This window comes from Sphaerodactylus townsendi, linkage group LG08, assembly GCF_021028975.2.
Source record: "Sphaerodactylus townsendi isolate TG3544 linkage group LG08, MPM_Stown_v2.3, whole genome shotgun sequence".
NCBI lineage: Eukaryota > Metazoa > Chordata > Lepidosauria > Squamata > Sphaerodactylidae > Sphaerodactylus > Sphaerodactylus townsendi.
In genome coordinates, this window is record NC_059432.1 from 37205850 (window position 1) to 37232003 (window position 26154).

The following is a 26154-nucleotide window of genomic DNA, read 5'->3' on the forward strand; positions in this document are numbered from 1 at the left end:
TGATTGTGTATATTTATTCTCTGGGGCTGATTGATGGGTGGTGTTGAGATGCAATCATCATTTCATCCAAATAGGGTACTCGATTTGATCTAAACAATGATTGCCCTGATCCTGGCAGAATTGTGGGTAGTTCATGTTCTTGGTTCTTGTGGTTAGATCCCTCCAAATGTAACATCTGAAAAAAAACCTAGGCTGATTCCGCATGGGCCAAAAACAGCTGTGTGAAAATGGTGTGAAAACAGTATAAACCCTTTTACACCATTTTAAACCCTTTTACACCATTTTCACACTGTTTTCACACTGCTGTTTTTGGCCCATGCGGAATCAGCCCTAGTGTTTGTATAGCAAAACTGACTAGGGATTTAAGAATACTCAACTGGAGAAATTAAATTCTCATGGTGCCGTAACAGTGACATGCATAGTTCCTTATGTAACTCATCTGTGCATTAATAAAGCCTCTTCAGAATAGATCAAATGGCTTAGAATATGCCAGTGTGTTCTTAGAATGTACAGTAGAACAGAAGTCTTGCTGCTTTCATTTTTCTGAGTCTCTGATGGAAAAGTTCACAGTAAGTCCCTTTGGTCTTTTTATTGTATTCTTGGGTTCTTCAGCTGGTATTTACTGAATAAAAGAGGCAGCTAATTGATTTCTGTGCTCTACTTGTGGTGTGTGGGGAAACCTTTGAATCTCATCTTACAGTTGAACACCTGTTTGGAAACACGGACATGGCTCTTTCAACCTTACCCCTGCTTTCTGTTCTGAATGGAGAGTATAACACAGACACTCTCAGCTGGATATCACTTTGCTGTTAAAAAAACACACTGACACTTTTGCTTAGTTGAGGAGTAAAATGAACCATAAACTTGCCATCTTAATAGCAGTGCCAGCTACATCAGAAAGCATGTGAGAACTTTACATTAATTAGATACTGATATTTAAGCAAGAGAACATTGAAACGATAACAGGCATATGTTTTTCTTTGCTTTTTAACCTTGTAATATCACACATTACTTGAGTCTGCCAACTAGTGAAAGTTGCAAGCAGATAAGAAACTTTACTAACTCAAATTGGATGCATATAAAAGAAATGCTAAATGAAGTGGCATTTTTCTTTTCTATAAAAGTAATAGATTTTCTTAGTTTAATACATTAGGCTGCCTTGTGTTCGCCATCCATTTAGCTAATACTTACCTTGTAAGTAGGGTGTTCTGTTGGGAAATATCAACAAAGCTGGAGTTTTGCTTTTAAGTCAAAGAATTATAAACTCAGACTTGCATTCTAATATAAAACTGAGCAGAATTTAGAGCCAAATTGTAAATCAAATGGCATTTTGTGCACATAGCAATTGCTATCAAAACTCTCAGGTGCTAATCTAGTGAAAGCAAGGTGTCTCCTTCTGTTCTTGAAATTAACAGGATAGGGTAGCTACAGTTTCACAAAGTCTTCAACATAGCTGCACTAGGACCTCATTGTACTCCTCTCACAGTTAATGTTAGAATGTGGCAAAGAAGAAATTGCATTTGAGTCAGTTTTCTGAAATTGTGGTTCTTTCTTCATAAATCCCCCAAAATGTCTGTAAAATGTTCTCAATCGCCCCCCACCTCTACCACAATGTATGTCTGTGCTCACCCCCCAAATGATTCCTTGCCCCCATTTTGTGATTTCTCCCGTTTTTCTCTCTTTTTGTTTGAGAATGTTGCTTCCATGCTTCACAGTGGAGTGCTATAATTCTTTGCATCTTCAGTTCTTCCTTCAATGATTAGTACTTTGCCCCAATAAAGAAACCTGCTGGAAAAAGAGGCAAAACCTCTTTTAGGAAAAACAAGTAAGGGGCAAGGAGTGAGCGTAGAATATAGCACAATGAAAAAGTGCAGGGAAGGCACAGAGACTGGGAAAATGTCTTAAAGCCATTTTGAAAAAAGCCATTTTGAAAATGTTTCAACTGAAGAATTTTTTTAAAAAAGTACAATTCATTTAAAACATTTTGAGGCTGCAAATTTTGGGGTAAAAACAATGTGGAACTCCATGGAAGAAACGTTTTATTCCCTGCTTCAAAACATTTTAAAAGTGTCTGTGTGGAAAGGGCCTGTATTTCACTTTTAAGGATTGCCTTGATAGATCATATAAAACAGGGCTGGGCGAGTTCAAGGTATGGCTTGAGCACAGAGGCATAGGTGGGCCATACTGTGCCCGGTGCGCACTCTGCGTTTTCCACCCTCCCCCCCACTTACTTTAGTTCAGCCTGAAAGTGCAAGTGGCCTACAAGTAGAAAAAGTGGTCTGTTCACTTGAGGCTGAAAACGGCCTGGTGGGAACTACAGGCTGAACTAAGGTAAGTGTGTGTGTGTGTGTGTGGGGGGGTTGCTGCGGGGTGGGGGACGATTTTCCATTCCCTCAGGCGTGCGCCCAGTGCAATACACACACGCCGCCCCTGGTAGCTCTGCCTCCGCTTGAGAAAGATGTCTATGACACATCACCTCCTGGGCCCATACTGTTGCCAGCAGGATCCTACAGTAGGGATGTCAACTCTGGATTGGGACATTTTGGTTGATTTAGGGATGGAGCCTATGGAGTGTTTGGGGAGCAGAGGAACCTCAGCAAGGTCCCATGCAGTCCACACTTCAAATGTGTCATTTTCTTTGTGGAAACTGATTGCTGTAGTCAGGAAATCACTTGTAATTCTGAGAGTTCTCCAGGCCCCACTTGAAAGTGTCAAATGTTTCTTATATAGCAAAAAATACAGCCACGTGTATAGCTTCTCTAGTCTGAAATGAATATCTCTGTCGCAAAGTAGAAAACCCACATCACTAGCCAGCATCCAGTAATTATCTGGCTTCAACAAATCTTCAGAGGCTTGTGGTATTTTCTCTAGTCATCAATTTGTCGCACTTATAAGCTTCTTCAAAATTGGATTGTGCGCATCTCTCCCTTTTAGGGCATTTTACAGCAAGAGAGATTTACAGAGATGCATGTAGTCCGAGCTGATTTTTAGGCAGTTTATAAGTGTGTCAAATTGATGAACAGAGAAAATACCACAAGCCTCTGAAGATTTGTCAAAGCCAGATAATAATCAGTCGCTATCTATGTGGGTTTTTTACTTTGTGATAAAGATATTCATTTCAGACTAAAAAAGCTATACATGTGTTTGTAACTCATTGTATTGTTGCTGTATAAGACACGTTTGACTGATATCTAGCCTCACTGCTTATCTTTGTAAATATTATTGATGGGAGTAGATTGCTGAGTGATTCAGTCCCTTCTGACTGCTAGCTGTATATTGTGCAAATTTGTTTGTTTTGCTGATTCTGGTTGCACAATCCCCGCGATTCTGTATTAATACCCACTTGAAGGTTTACAACCCTGCCACTGACTGAGCAGCAATGCATTGGTGTTCTCTTTGTTGTGCCCTTCCAAGAATTGCTTTGAGTGGCTCAACCAGAAAACCAACCCTGCAAAGATCTGTCCACCCATTCCAGCATTCTGTCGTTGCTATAATTTATTACTGTCAAAGACCAGCAAAACATAGCTCTCTGTCTTCAGCAGTAGTTTGCCAAATGCTTCTGTGACACTCAAAAACTAGGGCTTAATGGGAATAACTATCAATTGCTTTTTTTCTCCAAAACCCAGAATCATCACAATTTAAAAATAAATAGCTGAGAAAGATACAGTATTGTCATCTTAATCCCATATACTGATTTTTCTGAGCATCTCAGAAATGAAAATGGCAGTCATGTTTTAATAAGATAAATCAGTTAGATCAACCAATTACAATTGTTTGATTGTGTAAAATGGTTTCCCAGATTAAATAGGAAGCAGACTTTTAAAAATCAGTTATTTTTCAGCACAAGTGCTTATCAAAGCTGTAGGGGGTAAGATCCATCTTAGACAAGGCACTTTTCTTTCTCTCTTGCCCAGCAGGGAATGGTGGTTCCTGCTATGATATGTATTTACATAACTAAAAACAAAGAAACATATTTGCTTGGATTGTTCTGGGCTGTTGTTTTAATCATAGGAAAATGTATGCAGATTTAATACATTTATGAAGTATCAACAATGAAGATCAACATTTATGAAGTATTAACAATGAAGATATCTTTAACGGGGTGACATTCCAGGAAATGTATCTATCTCCTCATTAAATCTGTTTTGCTTCTATTGAACATTTTTAGTACTACCTTTTAAAATTTGCCTAGTTTACAAACCAGGCAGGCTTTTGGCAATTCAGCTTCAGTAGAGCCAGGAGAATCAGATGCGTAGCTCCAAGGGGGTGGGGGAGCGTGTGATGTGGGGGTGTGGCGGGGGCGTTCCGGGGACATTCTGGGGCGGGGGCAGAGGATGCACCGGTGCACTGGGCCCTTTCCCCCCTTGCTATGCCTTTGAGGAGAATTGGTAGTTGTGATACTGGTCCTTGACTTAAGAGAACCCTGGAGTGCATTCTTTGAACTGGACTCAAAGCACATCTTTTCAGATGCCCTAGGGCAGTGGTGGCGAACCTTTGGCACTCCAGTTGTTATGGACTACAATTCCCATCAGCCCCTGCCAGCATGGCCAATTGGCCATTCTGGCAGGGGCTGATGGGAATTGTAGTCCATAACATCTGGAGTGCCAAAGGTTCGCCACCACGGCCCTAGGGGATTGTCACCAATTCCTCCTCCCACTGCAAAGAACCCCCTCCACTGTACCCATTTCTCATCCTGGGCACTCCCGATTCATTGGGCAATATTCAGCAAACTTAGTATGCTGCAGGGTCAGGGGAGTTCCATTTGTACAAGTTTGATTCTATCCCTTTGCTGAAGGCTCTCTAAAGATTGGAAGTTTGAGTAAACCTAACTAGCAAAGGTTTCCAGAAGTTCGTGGCAAGTTATACTGAAAGCACTTTGATTCAGGCTGAGTAGGCACCATGGGAAGCTTGGCTGCATGCAGTGTCTATCTGATATTCTCTTGTGAACTGAAAAGTTGCATGATCAAGGTACAAGTAAGACTGTACATATATCGGCTTGACAGCGGAGGCTTCATTGTGGTTCCTTGTCCTGTGAATTTTCAGGCAGACTTTCTCCGGTGCTGCCTGTCTCTTGCAAACCAAATTGTGAGGGATTGATTGTAATTTGTTAAAAATGCTCCTAGTCATGCAATCATGTAGTATCTAGAACCTGGGAAACTGTAGGAGTTCAGAATAAAAAGCGCACCCGGACTCACCCGGGGCACTGTTGCGGTAGGGAAGGATCTAGCGACTGCTCTCCTTGCCCTTATGCCTCAGAGGGTGGTCATGTTATGGTTGGAACTGTCATGTGACAAGGGAGCTGGGCAGGCTATATAAGCCGGTGCCCGGCTCGGCTCAGAATAAAAGATACACAGGATTACATACTCTCCTCCCTCACTAGTTGCAGGACACCTGAAATAGTTACATAAATAGTTACATGTGCCTGAAATAGTTACATAACATAAATCACAAGGTGATTTATTTTACACATGCCAGTAATGTGGTAGAGAAAAGTAATCTTCTAAATTTATTTAAATATATTTAAATTTACTTCATTTATACCCTTGCCTTCCCCACCCCCATATGTGCAACCAAGGTCACTTAACAGCATTCTCTTCGCCAGTTTTTCCTATAATGGCCCTTTCTACACAAATCTTTTAAAATGTTATGTGGCAGGACATAAAACATTTCTTCCTGCTACATTGCTTTTATACCCTTTGGTTCCCAAAACATTTCATTTGCAGCCTGAAAACATTTTAAATTATTGTCCTTTTAAAATGATTATTTTAGTTGACATGTTTTCAAAAATTCAGTTGCCTGTCTGATCTCTTTAAGACATTTCCCATGATCCTGTGCTTTCCCTGGACTTCCTCCTCAGTGCCATTTTCTGAGATCACTCTATTCTGCCCCACCTGTTTATCTGCAGCATTGTGGGTGTGTGTGTGTCAATCTTTGAAGCCTTGAATACACAAGGACTAGAGCAGTGTTTCCCAACCTTTCCGAGGTCAGGGTACCCTTGACCTCACTCTTCATATCTCACAGTACCCCTGCCGCCACCCTCCACCTTCCCCTCCCATTGCCCCTGCTTGCCACACCCCCACCTTCCCTCCCAGGATGAAGGGTAGCACTGGGGTGTGCATGGGCGCTGCTGACCTTTGTGGCAGGTGGCCCTGCCAGCAAGGTCAGCTCCATGTCCTTTGCTGGCTCGGGTGGGGAGACACCACAGCCTCCATGTCTCTTGCTGGCTGTGGGAGATACACCTACAAAAATGAGGGGGGGGGGGGCTGCAGTAAGTTGCCGCTGCACCTCTTGGGACATGTGGCTCACAAAGACACTCCCAGGGTACCAGGGAACCCTGGTTGAGAATGGCTGGACTAGAGAATCACATCACGAGGCTTTGAAGCACCAAAACATCGATCCAACACAGAACTAAACAAAAGGGAAAATCACGTAATGGTGGTCATGAATCATTTCAAGAATATACATTGTTGTAAAGGAGGAGATTGAAAACATTTTAGCAATGTTTTGAGTGATTTGTGAGGAAAGGGTCAGCTTAAAGCACAACCCTCTCATTGCACTGTGAAAAAAAATTAAATAAGAACCCCCTGAATATAAACATCCATTTGACATTTGACTGGGTGAAATTGTCAGAGGACTCTGAGTCCATTTGTTTAAAGTGAAATGTCCTGAGTAAATCTGGTAATATTTGTTCATCTTTAGTGCTGGCTGATTTAATCCGAAACTGTGATCAGTGTGTATAGTGGGAATTAAGCACTGTTTCTTTAGCACCACACTGTCTGAATTAAACCTCTGTGAACACTTTATCATAATTCATACTTGAAAATGCTGGCAGACGTCTGCACAAATAGATACATAATGGTGCACTTTTCAGGGATTGTTTGCTGATGCAGCAATTTTTGTCCAATACCTCTGATCAAGGCTATAAGTCATGTAAGTCCTCTGTGTGCACCTAGTGGAATGGTATCTCCTTAGAGTCTGATGCAATGGTAATATTTTGCAGCAGCCCCAGGGCTGCCAACTTAACAATGACAGCAACCACAACTAATTAACACTTTACTCCGACAGAGTTGGATTATGAACAGAAGTTTCAAACTGTAATGAATGCAGAATCATTCCCTGGTGGTAATTGGAACAGATGCCTGAAGTGATAGTAAATTAAGGGAAGGGGAGTTGAAACCAACTTTAAAGATCTTATTTAATGGTCTTATATGTTGGCTATAGGTACCTGTTGCTGTGTATGACTTAGTGCTAAGCAAAGTAATTCTGAAAAAATAATCATATAAAATGCACTTCTGTTCTGAAATGAATCAGTTGAGATTTCAAATCAGTTGAGAATCAGTTGAGATTTCAAATATATATATATATTTTAAAAAACTGGTCCTCTAGTGCTTCTAAGCCTATAGGTTTGGGTAAAACCTATAGAAGAGGGTGGGGGGGGGGGGAGGCGGCAGAGATGTCAAACAATCCAGGTGCCACTTTTTAAAGGCATCCTGTGGGGGATGAGTAACTTGGAAATGACTTTACGAGTTTGGGTGTGAATTAATCAGAACTTTTGATGAATTAGCATTGCTGAATGAATCTGAATAATTTTTCTGTGAAGAGGTATATTCTTTTCTAGTGAACTAACCATCTCAAGTCCCTGCTGAACAAAAATCTGATAATTCCAAATATCAGTTCTATGTGTTCTAAGTCAGCAACATCTCATGGGAATCTCTCTTTGAAATTCTTGCTGAAGTGCTATAGTTTTTATGTCCATTGTTAAATGCTCAAGGAGGTTGAAATGTCATCCCCACTGATTACTGGGAGCAATGCAGCAAATGTTAGTTGTGATTCTGTTAAAATATGTATAATAATCATAACTACAACAATATGTTGAAGAAACCATAATACAAATACACATATTTGGGCTTAACTCTCACTTAACAAAATGAAACGTAACTGCTGACCAACAAATTACCTTTGGACCATTCCATTGCTTTTCTGAAGAACTCCAGGGTGGCTAACATTTGCTGACTAGTATATCTGTGCACTAAAGCTAATCATCCATATCTTTGTGGAAGTCTCTTTATAACTGATACATTGTAAATGAGTTTTAATATTCTTTCTCACCTCCCTGCTGCACTAATTTCTCAAGCAAATGCAGTTAATTTCTTGAGAAGCCTAAGGAAGCCTAATATACACACTGTATTGTAAACAGTCCTGCGGCCAGTGTGGTTTTATACCATTATTCATGGGTAGTGAAGAGTAAGATCTTACATATGATGTTGTGACTCAGATAACGGAAAATCTTTCAGCAACAGCTTTGCGTTGGGCTGGCCTTTTGCCAGTCTTGATGCTTGTTGTGTGTGGTGACCAAAGGAAAGTGTATGTGTGTCAAAATTCAAATTGGGTATTTGCCTTGTTTCTTAATATATAAACCAAACCATCTCTTCTCACTTCTTTATCTGAATATATGAAATTTGTCCAGTGATCAAGTTGCCTAGAATTCAATGCATAGTAAATAACATAAAGCAGACAGCCACTGGGGTCTAGGATTCTAGAGGTCCAGATTTGTCTCTACTTTGCTCGGTGACCTTGGACCAGTCACAACTTAACCTACTTCACATGGTTGTTGTGAAGATTACATGTGTGAAGAAACAACCATGGCTAACATCTTGAGGGTAAGATAAAAGGGTGTAAGACAGATATTATGTTGAAGAAACCATAATACAAAATAAAAGTTATTATAGTTTATTTAAGTGTATCTGCTTATTTCCCACTGGTGTAACATGAGAATATTAAAAGGATATTAAAAGCATATTTGGCAATTTCTCGTGATCTTAGCTGATGTGTGGTGTCAGTGGCGAAGCTGCAATGGGATTGGGGGGAGGGTGCTGCGCCCCGGGCATGTACCATTGGCGTTATGTGGGGGCAGAAAATTGTCCCCAGACCCCCTCCCCAGGGGTGGGGCATGGGCAGATCAGGGTGGGGCAAAGTGGGGCAGGGTGGGGGGCGTGAGTAGGTCATGCCCCAGGTGCAGTTCCCTCTCCCTCCATCCCTGGTGGTGGTAATTCTTGGATTGGGAAATGACAAGTGGCACTCACCAAAGGGCGATGCATAATGTGCTGGGGCAGAACTACATATTAATTTAGCAAATGCCCGTGTTTTCTAAGAACATGAATGAAAGGGTAAAGGGAGAAATGGCATGAGGGGATGGGCTCTTAGACATCCTTGTGTCTGCTGATTCTTTCCAACAAATGTCTTTTACAGGCTAGTTTTCCTCTTCCAGCCAGGTTTACATCTGGGTTTGGAGTCTGGCTGAGGAAAAATGCTAAAACTGTTCTGGGAAGCCATTTGCAAGAGAGAATTAGTAAGTAAGGAGGAATAAGCATTACTCCTGCCATAAATTTTCCTCTCCTATAACACACAGCTCTGTACGCATTGACAGCATATGTAGTGAATAGGTTGCTTGATATGCTAAAAACAGCTTTTGAGGACCTCGTATTCAATTTAAGGAGCAGTTTCCTGGGAACTACTGTCACAGATAAACCTTTAAAATAAAAAAAAAGGTCTGGCCAAATACACAAGTTAGCCACTGTGTCCATGGTCTAGTTCTTGAATATGAATGGTGCCACACCTGTCAATTATAATGCAATTACTATCTATACATAAGTTATAAAGGTGGTTCCAGATGATACTGGTAAAAATCTGCAATTCTTCCTCCATCACCCACCCAATTTTTTTCAGGAGTGGATTTTTGCAGGTTTTTTCTGCTGTTTTGGAATAAAAGCAATGTTTCTGTGGCATGGGTATTCTTTGTGCCACTCATTTCCTGTTCATCATAGTTTCCTGACCTGTTACCCCCAAACTTTGCAGTAACACCTGCTGCACTTGTATGTGTGCTTAAAATCATTGGTACTACAATACTATTAAGGACTGGCACCATTTCTTACCATCCAGTTTCTGCAATGAAAATATGAGGATGAGAACTTGGATTTTTTTTTCTTAGAGTTAGGTGAAATTTCAGTTCAGCCTTATTGAGGGGAGGGGTTGCACAAATTGCTTCCTGGGAACTGGATGTAGGTTTAGTGGATTTACTGCTTAACAATCATATGGGGATGGTGGAGTAGCAATATGATTTCACAAAGTAATAGTGTCATGAAGATGTCGGTTATGAAGTCACACGGTCATGCAGATGGATTCTGAAGATGTCAATAAATGCTGGAAGTGAGTACAGTTGTTGCCAGTATAAAACACCACATCTGTACAGATGGCAAGTTCTGGAAGGAGAATTATTTCACAGACAGAACATTTGCTGACATATGGATCCCCTACTGTTTTTCCATATGTGGCTAGAGACTTAAATGAAGCCATAAAAGTTATGGACAGAAAGTCCAGAAAGTCCAGAAAGAAAGTGTAGAGTTTTCTAAAGTTATGGAACTATTTTTTTCTGATGAGTCTTCTGGTACAATAGAGAGTAAAGACAGCTTCAGTTGTCCTGCTTGTCGAACTCAGAGAATTTTTTCAAAAGGTGTTTTGAATCATGAGGGGGGTTGAAAGGCAATTGATCTGTTTCTTTGTTTCTGACTTGGGAAGAAAAACAGAGCAAAATGACATCACTGGACGGGGGCAACCAAAACTGCCTTTGAGCTGATGTTTTCTTGAGTGAAGTTCAGGTTTCAGCCAACAGCAAAAGAAAGTGCCTGTTGTGTCATCATGCATCAGATCCAAACAACAGATGTTCTTTCCAAGAGGAAAAAGCAGAGAGGGATGCAACTTGCAGCCCCCTCAAACAGCTACAAAATACAGTTTAATGACATTGTCATTTTTATTGTGGAGAAGAAAATGGGAGTGACCAGGAGAATATTCTTAATGGACCTAGCAAGAAGAAAAGGCTTCAGGGTAGAAAACGAGCTAAGGTATTTGGAGTTGGGAGGGAGGGAAGAGAAATAATTCATTGTATTTTTTGTTTGCATTGATGGAGTCTAAGAGCTTTCTTGTAGAATGCTAATGCACAATAATAGATAGTCTCAATTATTGTTGTATACAAGTTCTTTTTTGCATTCAAAAAGAGTCAGTAAGATGAGGTTTAGTTTGCTCAGTCCTGCAGGACTACAGCAAGTGAGCAGTTTGTGCGAATTTTCAGCTGGCCTTTTGTTTATGGTTAGTTTCCATGAGCTGGAGCTCTAAGGGCATGAGAGTGTGGGGTCATATGTGGTGTGTGTTGTTCTCCTTTCTTGCCACATGCATTGTTCCTGCTGTGGATCAGACTGAGGCACACATGCAGAAGGAATGTCCCACCATAACTTTACCCCCAACTAGAAATGATCTGCAGGGGGTTCTTTATCTTGATGCAGAAGACCATGTAGGCATTGACTGTTCCCCAATTGGTTTATTCCTGTACTTAGACCATTTCTGTTTGGGACAGAAGTGCACAGGGAACACTGAATTTTGTTCTGCACATGTGACATGGCCAAATTTGGAGCAGGAACAGTGCACATGGCAAGACAGCAAAACACACAAATCAGGTATGACCTAATACTCTCATACCCCATATTCTCATCTTATGTTTTCTATTTCATGTATTTTATCTTCCATTTAAGGTGGCTTGAGTTACATAAGGTTGAAACATCTTAAACAAACAATAAATATTTTAAACAAACATTGTTAAAACAAACAAACAAAAACAAACAAACAAAACCATCGGAACTCCAGCTGCCAGAAAGAGCAATGAACATGCAAATAAAATACTACTGTAATGAGATTCACAGTTTGAGTCTGGGGTTTCTAACCTGGGATCTCATGGAATCAACCCTCAGCCCATTAGAATGGAGAAAAATATTGTGTAGAAGAGCATGGAGCATCATTCATACTGGTACTTCTGTATCAATAAAGACTGCTTGATTGGGAATAATGTACATCTAAGTAGACTTCTTATAGATACAGAAACCCACCATGTGTTTCTAACAGTGCAGTCCTAAAGCGAGTTATTCCAGTCTAAGCCTATTCATGTCAATGGCTTTAGATTGGATTAACTCTATTTAGCATTTCATTGCAAAGACAGCTGGTTTTTTGTTGTTTTGAAAAGCAGAATAAGAGATATTAATCTGCATATAATCTGGATAATTGATTTTGGATCACTTTTGCTGTCAGAGTTCAATGGGGCAGTTTTTACAACATGCGTTTTTCTGCTGCATGGCCTACTGAACAAGTTAAAGGGAATTAAATTCTAACACTGACATTGAATTTTGACATCATAGTGCTATAATGCATTGGGACATGACCTTTTCTTGTGAATAAATGCCCTTGAAAAATTTTACTGTCATATATGAAACTGGCTATTAGATGTTACTTATTTCATTATTTGTTGTCACTAAAGGAGAAAATAATGTGGCTTTAAAAAGTGATTACTTCCCGGTTTTGAAAAAAAATTTTTTGGCTATGGTTGATGTTTGGATACCAAATTATGAAATATATTAAGTGCTGAGTTTCCACAAACACTTAGCTGTTTTAAAATGTACTTGATTTCTATGATTTTTTAAAAACAACATTTATTGCTATGCAAAACTGTGAGAAACATAAGCACTATGTTTTAAATACTAATAAATACCAGGCATACTTGGTTACCTACTGATTGAATGATCCTCTTGTTGACTGATCATGATCAGGAAGGTGACATTTTGTTGTTTAGATACATTCAGTTGAATTATGTTGTGTCCGTTGGTACCGATATATGAGTCAACTACACACCCCTCTAGTTGCTATCACTTTCTGGCAAACAAATCCATTTGAGATTTTTGTGCTAAGACTTACTACTTAAATGTCTTTTTATGTCTCTAGTGTCATCTGCCCATGAGCCAAGCTAATGTTGTGTTCACTTTATGAAACAGATGCATTTGACTATGCAGACACAAAAAGCAGGCAAAGCAATGCTACCAGTCATAACAGGTGAATTGAGCTGTTCAGGTTTAGAGGGGAGATAATACGCAAGCAGTTTTGTGTTTGTCATGTAGCTCCTTTTAATGACTCAAGCATGACCCAGTGGATATGTACCTCTCCTAATTAATACGATGTATTCAAGTTTGTTATCTGTTATTGAAATAAGTGAATGAACAGTTTGCTTGCCTCATGTGCCATTGAGGAAGTTCCATCAAGCTTAGCCTGCCGGCCGACCATGTGTTAAAGTTCTCAGTTTATCTGATGTCCTTACTATTCACTATATGTTGTACTAAATAAAAATGGAAAGCCAATGAGGTGAATTGAGCGGTGGACTCTAGTCTGGAAAACCAGGTTTGATTCATTGCTCCTCTGCATAATGCCTGATGGGAGACCTTGGGTCAGTCACAGTTTTCTCAGAACTCTCTGAGCCCATGCAGAGGCTGGCGATGGCAAACCACTTCTGAATGTCTCTTACCTTGAAAAACTATGGTCAGCTATGCCTTCATGACATAGGTCAGCCTCCATGGCATTTGCTACCACCACTAAACAAAAAGGACATGTGAACATGACTTGGATATGCAGCATAAACCATCAGTGTGAGTATGTGTGTGAGAGAGAGACTGCATGAACTCTCTGTCCTTCCTCATTTTTGCTCCATCAATTGGGATCCTTGAAATGGTCTGAAAGACACTGAGGAAGCTGAACCTGTCCCAAATTGCATCGAGGTGTGGGTGCATATTGTTGGGGCAGAAACGGCAGCAGCAGTTCCATCTCAGACATGGTGATCTCTGAAGAAGTCTCTTCAAAGCTCCCGTGTGTGACTATTATACTTCAATATACCAATAATCTGGAACAGTGAAATCAGGATGTTGAGCACTCCCCAAAAAACAGTGGAGAATTAAGGATTTTTTAAAAAACTATTTCAGCCTCCCCTGCACCCTTTAACATTAGAAACATTGGCTATACCAGGGGTAGGGAACCTGCGGCTCTCCAGATGTTCAAGAACTACAATTCCCATCAGCCCCTACCAGCATGGCCAATTGGCCATGCTGACAGAGGCTGATGGGAATTGTAGTTCCTGAACATCTGGAGAGCCGCAGGTTCCCTACCCCTGGGCTATACAACAGTGGTGGCGAACCTTTGGCACTCCAGATGTTATGGGCTACAATTCCCATCAGCCCCTGCCAGCATGGCCAATTCCAGATGTTATGGGCTACAATTCCCATCAGCCCCTGCCAGTTGGCCTTGCTGGCAGGGGCTGATGGGAATTGTAGTCCATAACATGTGGAGTGCCAAAGGTTCGCCACCACGGCTATAGAACATTTGGTGTAGTCATGATTAATTATAAGTGGTGGGATCCAAAAATTTTAGTAACAGGTTCCCATGGTGGTGGGATTCAAACTGTGGGGTAGCACCAATGGGGCTGGGTGGGGCACAATGGGGGCGTGGATGGGCATGGCAGGGGCGGGGCATTCCTGGGCGGGGCTGTGGCAAGGATGCAGCTGCTGCGCCGGTCCTTGGGTGGGAAACGAATGCACGCAGGCGCAGGCTGCCACGCACGCCGGTGCACCTCCTGCTAGACTGCTTCAAGTTCTGCGTGCTACTGCTGAGAGGAGGGCGTAACTAAAGCAAAAATCACGTGGCAAAATCACCAATTAGTAACCCCCTCTCGGCACACACAAATAATTAGTAACCTACTCTCGGGAATCTGTGAGAACCTGCTGGATCCCATCTCGGAGTGTGCTGATGTAATGCAGTTGCATGGTCATAGTGATTCTTTGTAGAAATATATGGATCTGTTTATCTGCTTCTGAATCCTTACTTTGGCTTTTTAGAACAATGCAGAACTGCAGATGCAAGATATGCAGAATGAGCCAGGTATATCTTGGGAACTGGGAGGCCTGGGGCAGGACAGAGAAGTTCAGAAATGTAAGAAATTCTTGTGGAATAAAAGGGACCTAAATAAAAGATAGGCAATAGAGCAAAGGAGAGGCTGTCAGGAGTATGTGTGAGAATTAAAAAGCTGAAGGGAAAGACAAACTCTTGGCAAAGAAGTAGCTGGCAGCAAAAAAGGAAAAGAAAACTCACTCAACAAGACAAGGTATGTGACTGAAGAAAGCAGGATCTATTCTACAGTGGAAGAAAACAGTAGTTAGTAGTTACATAGAGATGCAAAAAGGAGGCACCAAATTAAATATGGTTTTGGAAGGATGGTAAGTTTTGCCAGAAAGATGGATTGGATTTCAAGCCTGACGCTGAAATCATTCATGAACTTTAAAAAATGAAGATTTTACTTGCTACAGCTTTTCCATCTTCCCATCCCTGTAGTGGGAGAAACCATACAGTGAAATGAGCTGTCCTGAGAAACTTTCATGAATGTTTGGACTCACTCAGTTCTAGGACTTCTTAGGAAGCAAAAAGGTCCATGAGAGGAGAGAAGATGAATTTTACAAACTGATTTGAAGTTACAAACTTACTATGGATTAAGAAAGCTGAGGCTAACACTGGGTTACAACAGACGTGAGTTGCTCCAACCAGAAACACTTGTAAGCCATAAAAGAGACTTGTGTTGCCAGTCTGTCTTCCTTTGGGAGCAGCATAGTGGGCATAGTGGTTAAGAGCAGGTGTACTCTAATCTGGAGGAACTGAGTTTGATTCCCCGCTCTGCTGCTTGAGCTGTGGAGGCTTATCTGGGGAATTCAGATTAGCCTGTGCACTCCAACACACACCAGCTGGGTGACCTTGGGCTAGTCACAATTCTTCTGAGCTCTCTCAGCCCCACATACCTCACAGGGTGTTTGCTGTGAAGGGGGGCGGGGAGGGAAAGGAGTTTATAAGCCCCTTTGAATCTTCTTACAGGAGAGATAAATCCAGACTCCTCCTCTCCTCCTCCTTCTCCAGTGGCAGTATTAGTTCTGGTTTATGAAAGTACAGATGTCACTGAGGTTTCTATAATAGCTCACCTTTTTTCTTTTGGAGGCTATAGCTCATTGATGGGCTGGCACACAAGTCAGAACTTAAACACAGATGAGAACAGGCGGCAATGAGAGAAAGAGACTGTTTGCTTTCAGACTCTGAATGTCAATATAACACGATCTTGTTCAGTCAATCAGCTTCTCTCATTCTGCACTACAATTTCTTGGGAGATAATACAAAGAAGTACTTATTTTCATCTGAAAAGGATTAGTTGGTTTCCAAACAATTTTCAGCTTATCGACCTGAGTGTACAACACTTTTTTCATTTGTCTATGTATCTGTGTTTCCCTTAAACTGCTTTGAAACTTTCCACTTTCATTAAATTGTAGCATTCATTTCTGTTATCTCGCTTTTGCTGGGGTCTTAACAGAACCATTTATTCAAATAACTTTGCCTTTTAGAGGGTGGGCTGTTCAAAGTCATATTTTTGAATGGCTGAGCAGAATGTCTGGGTGCTGGATTCTCCTGGAGCTCTGTTTTCTGGCCCACAAAGACAATAGAGAAACAACATGGTGGATGAGCTTCTGGGGTGTTGGCAAATCAGGGAAACAGGCAGGGAAGCTTCTGCACCTGCGGGAGTTCCCCAGTGCTTCTTCCTCTGGCCAGGTCAATCAGGCATGTCCTGGTGGCATGGGGCCAGTGGACTGGGGCTGGTGGACCACAGGAGAGGGGTTTTCCTTTGGTCCACCTGCTTGTTTGTGGCCTACCTCTTCAAACTGCACGTTGGAGTTGGCCGCTGTAACTTTGTCCTGCCCTTGCACCCCCTTTTTGTTACAGGTTCATTTTTGTTGCCTTCTTGGTGGTGTCAGCATAAGATGGAACCATTTGCAGGGGAAACTTGGCCTGTGGGCCTGTTCCCCTATTTTGGGATCTCTGTAAAGGATTTTGTAAAGGACATGTTCAGCTCAAGAGCTGTCATGGCATCCTCACTCCAAGTGGCATGGGAAATCACGCTGTTACTTATGCCCAGAATCCCACATAACACCACCCTAGGTCCCCAGCACACAAGCTGGGAGCAGGTGGTTTACACCTCACCTGGCAGGAGGGTCAGCTGATGTTCTGAAGCCTTTGCCTTTCTGTTGCATCAAATCTCTGCCAGCTGTGATCAATAAAAGTTGTGGCCATTTCCATTTCAATTATATGGTTGCTTGCTGTGTTTCTGGTGGGAGGGGGTAGCCTTGTCAATCCCTGGTTACCTTTATACTTCGCCTACAATGATTGATTGCTACCTCATTTTCTACCAAGTGTATGTTGTCTTCTAATTGCCATGTAGCAATCATTTAAAAATTGGATATCTAATTTGACATCTAATGCTTACACATATAATCTAATTTCTGCTGCTGTCTTGTGTTGACAATGCTTTTGCTTTTATTCTGTCACTACTAGGTTGAAGGCAGTCAAGTAGTGAGTGACAAGAAGCAGAAATCTGAAACCTGTGATCACTCACCAGAAATCAGGAAACAATACACAGGGCTCTATAGTTACTTAGGCAGAGTTCCATTTTGACCTATAAGCTTTTGTAGTCTTTCTAGATCAGGGGTAGGGAACCTGCGGCTCTCCAGATGTTCAGGAACTACAATTCCCATCAGCCTCTGTCAGCATGGCCAATTGGCCATGCTGGTAGGGGCTGATGGGAATTGTAGTTCCTGAACATCTGGAGAGCTGCAGGTTCCCTACCCCTGTTCTAGATCAAGGAGAGCTAATGACTGGCCTGGATATGCAAAGACTGATGTACAACTTGGTTTTTTTGGTGCTCATATTAAAGTTGTTCAAAGTCATTCCTCATTTAGTTAGTCTTTAGTGGTTTCCACACAGCTCAAGTATAATGGGCTAAAGAAGCTATTTATCCTGTTTTGGGAAAGACCTTCGAACAGTGCTCTTCCCCAAAACCGGTTCAGCCTGTTATATTTCCCTCAACCTGGGTTTTTTACAATTTTTTTAAACAAAATTTGCTAAACTAGCAATCTTTTTGGAGAAACCAAAGAAGCCACAGCAACACTGATTGTTTGCATTCGCTTCCTGGAGGGGTGAAATCTCCAGTGCGAAGGCAAACATGGAAAACTGCATTCATTAATAACACGTTACACATGTTATTAGTGTGCTGTGCAGAAAACAGCTTTATCTAACTGAATCCTGCATGACTTTACAGCCCCCTAGTTTTTTAGCCCTGGCACATCATGCTGTATTTATTTAAATATTGATATGTCTCCTTTTTTCAGACCAAATCAGGGCCCAAAGCAGATGACAGTAAGATAAAATACGATAAAGCTATATGAAATCACATGATTTTATGTGGCAGAGGTAGAATAAGGAAGAGCCCACTAGCTGACTAACATACAAAACTGCCAATCACAGGTGGGGTCTGGAGATATCTCCAAATTCTACCTGACCTCAAGACTATAGAGATCAGTTGTCCTTGAGCAAGTAGCTGCTTTGGGGGGTGGACTCCATGGCACTACATCTCACTGAGGTACCTTCTTCCTTCTTCTCCTGCTCTTACCTCTCCTGCACCTGCAAAACTTCAGGAATTTTCCAAACCAGAGTTGGATACCCTACCAGCAGTAGCGGAATGAGATCTGTCTAGCCATGCATGGGCATGTCCAGAGATGCAGACAGAGGGCAAGAGCCAAAGGGCTGTTAGCCTGAGGCCTTCATGGCTCCTGACAGACTGCACTATTCTCTGCTGTCAGTCACAATAGGCCATTCATGGAAGAAGAAAGCAGCCACACGTGAACATGTTACCAGTGAACTGCTGGGGGAAAACAACCAAGATATGGAAAAGCCAGTTCCCAACAACGTTCCAACACATTGTAGCTTGACTAGGACACAACATCCATGGCAGGACTATGTTCATAGCTGCTACTGAAAATCTCACCAACACCTAAGGAAGTGGAATAATCTGGGACAGAGTCAAGAAATGTATGCAAATCCTTCCTACTTCATATACTCGTGAAATCAAGGGTAGGGATGCTAGGTGTTTCTGTAACACTTAAGTCCTTCACACACATTCCCCCTTTCATAATGATGGACATATTGCTAGCATTAGAATACAATGAATCTGAAGGTAGTCACATAAGACACTTGTGAATCACCACGAGGCGCAGTTGCTGCCGGGGATGGGGAAGAGCGAGGCCAGTGACGACCCCCCCCCCCATTAAAGGAGGGGCGGAAGGGAGAAGGACCCATGCTAGAGAAGGGTGAGCGTCACCAGGAGAAAGGAGGGGCGAGCGGGACTATAAAGCGGCTTCCCTCCTTTTGTCCAGACGTAATAACTGCGTCAGCCACGATTTGTGGTCAGACCTGCTTCCAGGCGGCTCAGCCATTTCAGTCACTTCTGTGTGAGTATCCTTGCCCGTGAAACAAAGCTGGCAGCAGGTGAGGACAGGAGGCGTGCAGGGAGGCGCTGTTTTGTCCTCTCCTTTCTCCCCGCTTTAGGTCAGCCTGGCGAGCAGGCCTCGTTCGCGCCAGCCTTACCTTCCGGGGACCCCTTGGCGCTTTACTGGGGTAACCCATAACCCCCATCGGCTGGCCCTGCTGCCTGCTAGGCAGGCGCTTTCACCTGAAGGGTGGAACCTCCCGGCGCATCCCATTCCTTGGCCTACGCCGTTCGCAGGAGTTGGGCACCTTCCGCTTTTCCGGCTCGGGCCGACCATAATCCTCCCCACTCCACCTTATGCAGGCAGGCCAGCTCGCCCGGCAGGGGTGGGGTGCCTTTGCTCGGTGCGGCTCGCTCGCCAGCATGGCGGCTCTCCGGCCAGTACCCTGCTTGCAGGGGGACGGGCCTGGCCTTTTGTGACCCCGGATCGGGGAGTGGAAGCCACGAACGCCCCACTTGCCCAGCACCCTGCTGCCTGCGGTGGGTGCCGCCCGCGCCAGCGGCCAGCCGACGGCGGGCCCTCCCCGCCCGCCCGCTGGCCGAGGGCGGGCCAGCTCGCGACGGTCGCACTCGGCCGCAGGCCCCTTCCTTAATGACCAGCGCCAAGTGTAGCCCTCCTGCCCCACGCCCCCCATAGCAGAGGCTGGGGCTGCTTCGTCGCCCTCCCGTAGCGGAGAGGGAAGTGCCTCTTCGTCTCCGGCCAGCTGAGGAGCCCTCCCAAGCCCTGCCCCACTTAGCAGTCCGGGGTTGCTTTGGCAGCTGCCTCCTCGTAACGGGAAGTGCCTCTTCCTCTCCTGGCCAGCGCCGAGGAGCCCTCCCGAGCCCCGGTAGCTGGCTGGCAGGGTGGCCGCCATTGACCGAGGGGGGTGCGGCTGGGCCAGTGCAGCCCCGCCCGCCTCTGCTTGCAGAGGCCGGGCCTGGGGCGCCCTGGCGTGACCGCTGAGGTCCGACCATCGAGGCGCCCCACTTGCCCCACCCTGCTGCCTGTGGGGTGGGTGCGCCCGCCGCAGCCAGCTCGGCGGCAGCGGGCTCTGAGCTTGCCCAGCTTGTTGAGGCCCGGGGCCGAAGCTCCAGGCCTAATCGGCACTCCGGCCGCAGGCCTCTTTCCGCTGGCGGCGAAATTAGCGCCAGAGTGCCTCCTGCCCCCCGCCCTATAGCAGGGGCCGGGGCTGCTTGCGTGGCGCCCTCCCAAGCCCTGCCCCATAGCCCAGGAGGCCAGGGGGGGGTTGCTTTGGCAGCTTCCCTGTAACAGGGGAAGTGCCTCTTCCATCGCCCGGCCAGCGCCGAGGAGCCCGCCAGAGCCCCGCGCCCGGCGTGGCAGAGGCCAGGGCTGCTTTCAGCTGCTTCCGTGGATACAGCGGAAGGGCCTCTTGCCTCTCGGCCCGGCACCAAAGCCCTCCCAGGCCCCGCCCCATAGCAGAAGCGGGGGGGGCTGCTTTGGCGTGAGGCACCTCTTTCACCTCCTCTTAGCCAGCGCCGGTGGGGCCCTCCCAGGCCCCGCCTCTCAGCAAGGGCCGGTATGTCGCGGGAAGCGCCTCTTCTGTCTCTTGGCCCGGCACGGGACACCCCCCCCAGGCACCGCCCCATAGCAGAGGCTGGGGCTGATTTCACGTCTTCCCCGTAACGGGGGAAGCGCCTCTTTGCCTCCCCAGCCGGCGCCAAAAAGCCCTCCGGGCACGCCCCAAAGCAGAGGCCGGGGCAAGGTCGTGCATTTCCCCACACCGCACAGCTTCCTCGCTTGCCACGGAACCCCTTTCTCAGCCCACCTTGCTGCTGCCAGGGTGGCCGCCTCCCACATGCAGCTAGTCACGTGGCTCCCGCCCGCCCTCCCTGTTTGTGGGGTGGGACCCGGCAGGGGAACGGCGAGGGTCGCCTCCCCGCACGCCACTCGGAGGGGTAAAATGCGAGGGGGGGGGGGAGCAGGGGTTGCAAATCACCCGAACATCTTTGCCTTGAATGCCCTTTGGAGGCCGCCATCAGTCGGCAGGGTCTTGATAGCTTAAGCGCTTACCACGGTGTTTGCATCGCGGTGGGCTTGGAAAGGACAGAATTCCATTCAGCTACTGGAATGATTTTTCTTCTTGCCCGTGGTCCAGGGAAGGGGAGGTGCCAGGACTTTGCATGAATTTGTAACGATCCCCCCCCCCCCCTGCCGTGGTCGGGTGATTAGGGCTCCTTCCCAACTAGCAAGCTCCAGTGTCAGGTTCTTGCGCCAGATATTATTCTCCTAAAGACCCAGCTCATGGGCCATTAGTTATCCGGTGAGGCGGACCAGGGAATTTATTTGCCTCTGCAGCCCAGTTCCAATCAGCGAGGGGACATTTGAAGGCGTCTGCCTGGCGGAACGACAGGAGGCACCAGACAAGGGAACAAATTCTGCCTCTCCATCAGGGCCCACTTACGAGGAGTCATAGCAGTTGGGAGGTCTCCCAGAGGCTGCTGGGTCCAGCCCACCCCACTCCACTGAGCATCCCTGACAGGTGTTTCTCCGGGCCTGCTTGGAAGATGAGACCCAACTGGGGGGAATGGACTTCTCCTAAGGGGCTCCACCAATCCAGCACCAAATACTACAGCTCATATAGAGGGTTCACTGGAGTTGGCAGCCGGCCATAGGGGCCTTCCAAGTCCAACCCCCCTGCCAAGTGCAGGAACCCAGCAGTTTGATCCCCAGAGGAGGTGCAGGAAGTCCGGGAAGCCCATTTAAGGTTCAACAAGGCTCTGGGAGTATGCGTACATCTTCCCTCCTGAGTTTGGTTGCTGGGCCTTTGTAGCCCACTCTCTCTTTGATTGGCATCCAGTGCCTTCGGGGATCTCAAGCCGGGATCCTTCTCTAGCCCTGATCCCAGTGGGCAGCTGGCGAGGGCTGGGGATCGCGGTATGACCTTCCATGTGACAGGCGCATTGGCACCTGCTATCGCGGACCCCTAGCCCCATGCCGCTGCGCCCGTCCGCCCGGGCTTTCCTTCCCTCTCGCTGTGGGGAGGAGGCCCAACAGCTCACCCTGCACTCCCCGCTGGCCTCACGAGCAGTGGCTGGAGCCCCGGCCCTCTCTGCAGCGCAAGCCGGCGTAAAGGTGAGATGGCTTGCCCCTGTCTTCTCTCCCGCCAGTGGTGCTTTGCTCATTGGTGCGGGAGAGGCTGGGGGCTCCTCCCCCACCAGCCACAGGGCTCTCTTGGCCCCTCTCCTTGGGCTGCGCGTGGGGGGCCCCAGCAGCTCGCTTCCATTCCTTCGTCCTCCCGGCATGGCCGGCCGTGGGCAGGGCTTCCCACAACCCGACGTCGGCTCCCCATCCCCGCCCAGGAACCCCTCTCGGCTGCTGGGAGGTGCTACCAGTCCAGCTGACTTTCGAGATGCGCTGCTGTGAGGCAGCGGGGCAGAGGCTTGCCCAGCCCTCCATTGTGCGATTAGTGGCGGCTCCGCATCACGTGCCCCCCCCACTGGCCTTGGTCAGCTGGGCGCATGCGGGGATGTGAGATGCAAGTGAGGGGTAAAAGGTATGTGCACGGGCGGCCAGTTTACAGTGCTTCGCTGGCCTCCATTGGCTGCCACATTGCGTGCACTCCCGGGCGCAGCGGGTCGACTAGGGCATGGGTTGTGTGATGGTTATGGAGGTAGTGGCCCTTCCCCTGGCTGGCTGCCTTCCGGTGTGTATCACACCTGCCTCGGGCATGGCCTTGCCTCCGACCTGGAGGGTTGGGGTGGTCACAGATGGGCGCCACCGCCAATCCCGCTTCAATGGGCCCCAGCAGGGGCAGGTGAGTGCAGACTTGCGCTCAGATAGATGCACCCTTGCTCCAGAGTGAGGTTTCTGCTGTCTCCCTGCAAATGAGCCTCAGCGGCCCGGGAGGAGGAGTGGGGATCAGGCTCTTACCCACTCCTGCCAGGTTGGCCCTCCAGTTCCTTGGGGCCGTAGAGGCCTCTTCATGCCAGAGATTCTCAGCATTCCCAATGCTGTGAGCCCTTTAATACAGTCGACGGGTTGTGGTGCCCCCAACCATTAAACTGGTGATGATAAAATATGAAAGACCATTTTCTGATTGTCTAAAACTTAACTTCTGTGAAAGTGGGTCAAGTTCAACTCCCCAAAGGGTCCCAACCCCCAGGTTGAGAACCTCAGCTATTACATGAAAGAGCTTGGATTTAAACCTGCCTTTCTGTCCTATAGGGATTCTCAAAGGCCTTTCCAGACCATAAGGGCACACATCGGAGGGTTTCACGCTTGCTGGCACTTGCAAGGACCATGGAACACAGGTTTGGGTTCATACCTGCAACTCCCTCCTTTTGAGTTTTTTTCCTCGTAGGCCTTCCCGCCTGCACCACATGCCTTACATGGGAGAGGTCCACAACAGCTGGACATAGGGGCAATGAGAGCAGCTGCCGCCCGAGAATGAGATAATCTTCCTGGAGCAGGGCCGGAGTTACAGGTGGTCCGCCAGGCATGCGTCTCATGGGGCAGGCACGCATAACCAGGCAAGGTAGATGCACATGCTGCAGAACCCCTTGGGCAGCCGGCTTCCCAGCCACTCAGCCATGGGAGCCAGCGGTCTCAGGCATGTGGGTCGGCGGCCCCTCATGCACCCCCAGGTGGCACTCTGGGTAGTGGCGCTGAGGGCAGCAGAGGCGAAGTTACTTCCCCGCCGCGCCATTCCCCGCTTGGGGTGGCAGGTGGTATCGGCTCCCCACACCCTCCAGGAGTTGGGAGGCGGCCGGCCATCCGGGCACAAGGCGGGAAGATGGGTGGACAGCAGCAGGGGAGAAGTGCGGGTGCCATAGCGATGAGCCCGGCCAAGAGGTCCTCTTGGCTTGCACCCCTCCTTGGGCCTCGGGAGTTCAGAAGGACACGCCAGCAGAAAACCTCCGGCGCAGAGGGGCGGGGGGCCGCGCCTGTGGCCTTTTAGAGTGGGCGTGGCTGAGATGCGGGCAGTGGCCCTGCGATGTTGGTTAGGGCGCAAAGTCATCCCCTAACAGTCTCCGCCCCCGGCGGGGGACATATGAGGATCAGAGTCCCAGGGCATGGCAGGCTGTAGCAACGCTTGACACTTGCACCAGCTGGGCGATGGACTGCACTGGGCAAGGTCCTATGCTGACCCATCTGTCCCTGCGATCAGGAGGTTTTGGCCATGGCAACCAGCAGGCAACCCTGGGGCTGACCGTGGCGGGCCTTCGCCCTGGAGCAGATGCAGGGCACCCTGTTGGGAGACAACGTGCAGCCTGGGTTACAGGGTTGACTAACATCTCTCTTGTGCAGTGAAGTATCTTCCATGGCGGAGGCGGCATGGCTGACACGCTTGACTCACGGGCGATGTCCGGGGATGCGGTGGCCTAGCACCCGGGGGGTGGCCCGATGCAGGTTGGATCCGGTCCATGCAAGACCACTGGAACAGCGGGCAGCAGCGGACAACCCTGGGGTCATGGCCTCTCTGGTGGACTCCGCGTATTAGCAGTGGGGAACCTCGGGACTGCCCGGACGGAGTCTGGGCTGCGTCGGGAACAGAGTGGGTTCATGAGGGGCATTCTCACCCGGTGGGAGTGCCACCCTGGTTAGGGTCACATTTGCATCATTATCCTGCAGGTTAAGAGGCGGTAGCCTGGTCGGCGGCCCGCGGCGATGTCACCAGGACCTGATCTCTGATGGCGCTGCAAGGTTCCAGCCTGGGGCGACGCGGGAGCTAGGGCCTGGGAGGATAGCACCTGGCCCACGCCTCCCCAGGCAGCGCTTGGGCAGTCTTCCCCTCTTGAGGCTTGCCTTCACCCACTCCGGCGGCTTAACCCGGCGGACCTCCCTTCCAATTCACAGCACGGGGTGGTCTCGCCGGGGGGGGGGCAGAGTGGGGTGCCCACTCTGCCCGGGCAGTGGGGCGGCCCCCCACATCCGCGTGACGTCTCCTGGGGAAGCCGGCTTGGAGCCCTGGGGGCCATCACCCCAGGCAATAGGAAGCCCTCTGGGTTCCAGGTGGCCTTCTTGCTGGCCTTTGAGGGGAGACCCCTCTTTGCAGCAATGGCAGTTGCAGTCCTACACACAGAAGAGCGTGACTGGAGAAGCCCTGAGGGTGGAAAACAGCTATCCAGGGTGCTCACCTGGCTCGACAGTTCAAGGCTGGCCAAGAGGCGCCCCAGTGACACTGCAGGCAGTGACAGCCGAGCTTAGCAACTTGGCTTCAGGGACGGTAGCGACTGGCTTGCATTACCCGCCCTGACTCTGGCTGGATGGGTGGAGTCCCAGACAGACGTGGAGTCGCCTCCCGAGGTCAGGGCCACTGCTGCAGCCATGGCATGGGGAGTCGCCCATGGCAGTACAGGCGGCGGGCAGCCCGGTCCTCGGCCTGCAGAGGGGCACCGAGCGCCCTTAACTTGTCCTTTTCTCAGTTCTTCTAGGCTTGGGTAGCAGGTGTGTATTGTGGCCACTGCATTGGTGCATTGGACATCTGGCTGTCTGACCACCTCCCACGCCGCGACAAGCTGCTGGGCTTAGATGCGGTTTCCCTCCTCCTTCCCAGTGCTACCACCCCCTGCTGGCAGTTGCTGGAGAGACATGCCTGGCGCGGGGCCTGGGCCCCTGAGTTGGGAGTTGATGTGGTCAGGAGGAGGATCGACCGAACGTGTCGGTTTGTACTGTGAATTGCCCAGCAGGAACGTCGCCCACCCGCCCATATCCTTCGTGATCCAGAAGCGGAGACGATCGTGTTCACCTCGCGGAACCTTGGCATGGGCGGCGGCTGCGTTACATCAGAGTGGCTTTGCGGGGATGGCTGGGGTAAAGAAGCGTTTGGCCGGGGAAGCGGGGGCAGGCCCGATGCTCTTATGTAGCGGTTTGGCATGGGTATGGCTCTGGAAGGGAAGGGGGAAGAGGCTAAGGATTTCGCCTTCCCTTAGGAGCGGCTTAA

At 47.6% G+C, this 26154-nt stretch overlaps 1 protein-coding gene across 1 annotated transcript in view; it reads left to right on the forward strand.

Annotated features, from left to right (window-relative positions):
• The first annotated feature begins 10695 nt into the window (after positions 1-10695).
• Positions 10696-26154, forward strand: part of DNTT (DNA nucleotidylexotransferase) — a 165257-nt gene continuing 149798 nt past the window's right edge. The window contains 1 exon segment of the mRNA XM_048506221.1: positions 10696-10898. Within this exon segment, the coding sequence (XP_048362178.1) occupies positions 10696-10898 (203 nt within the window).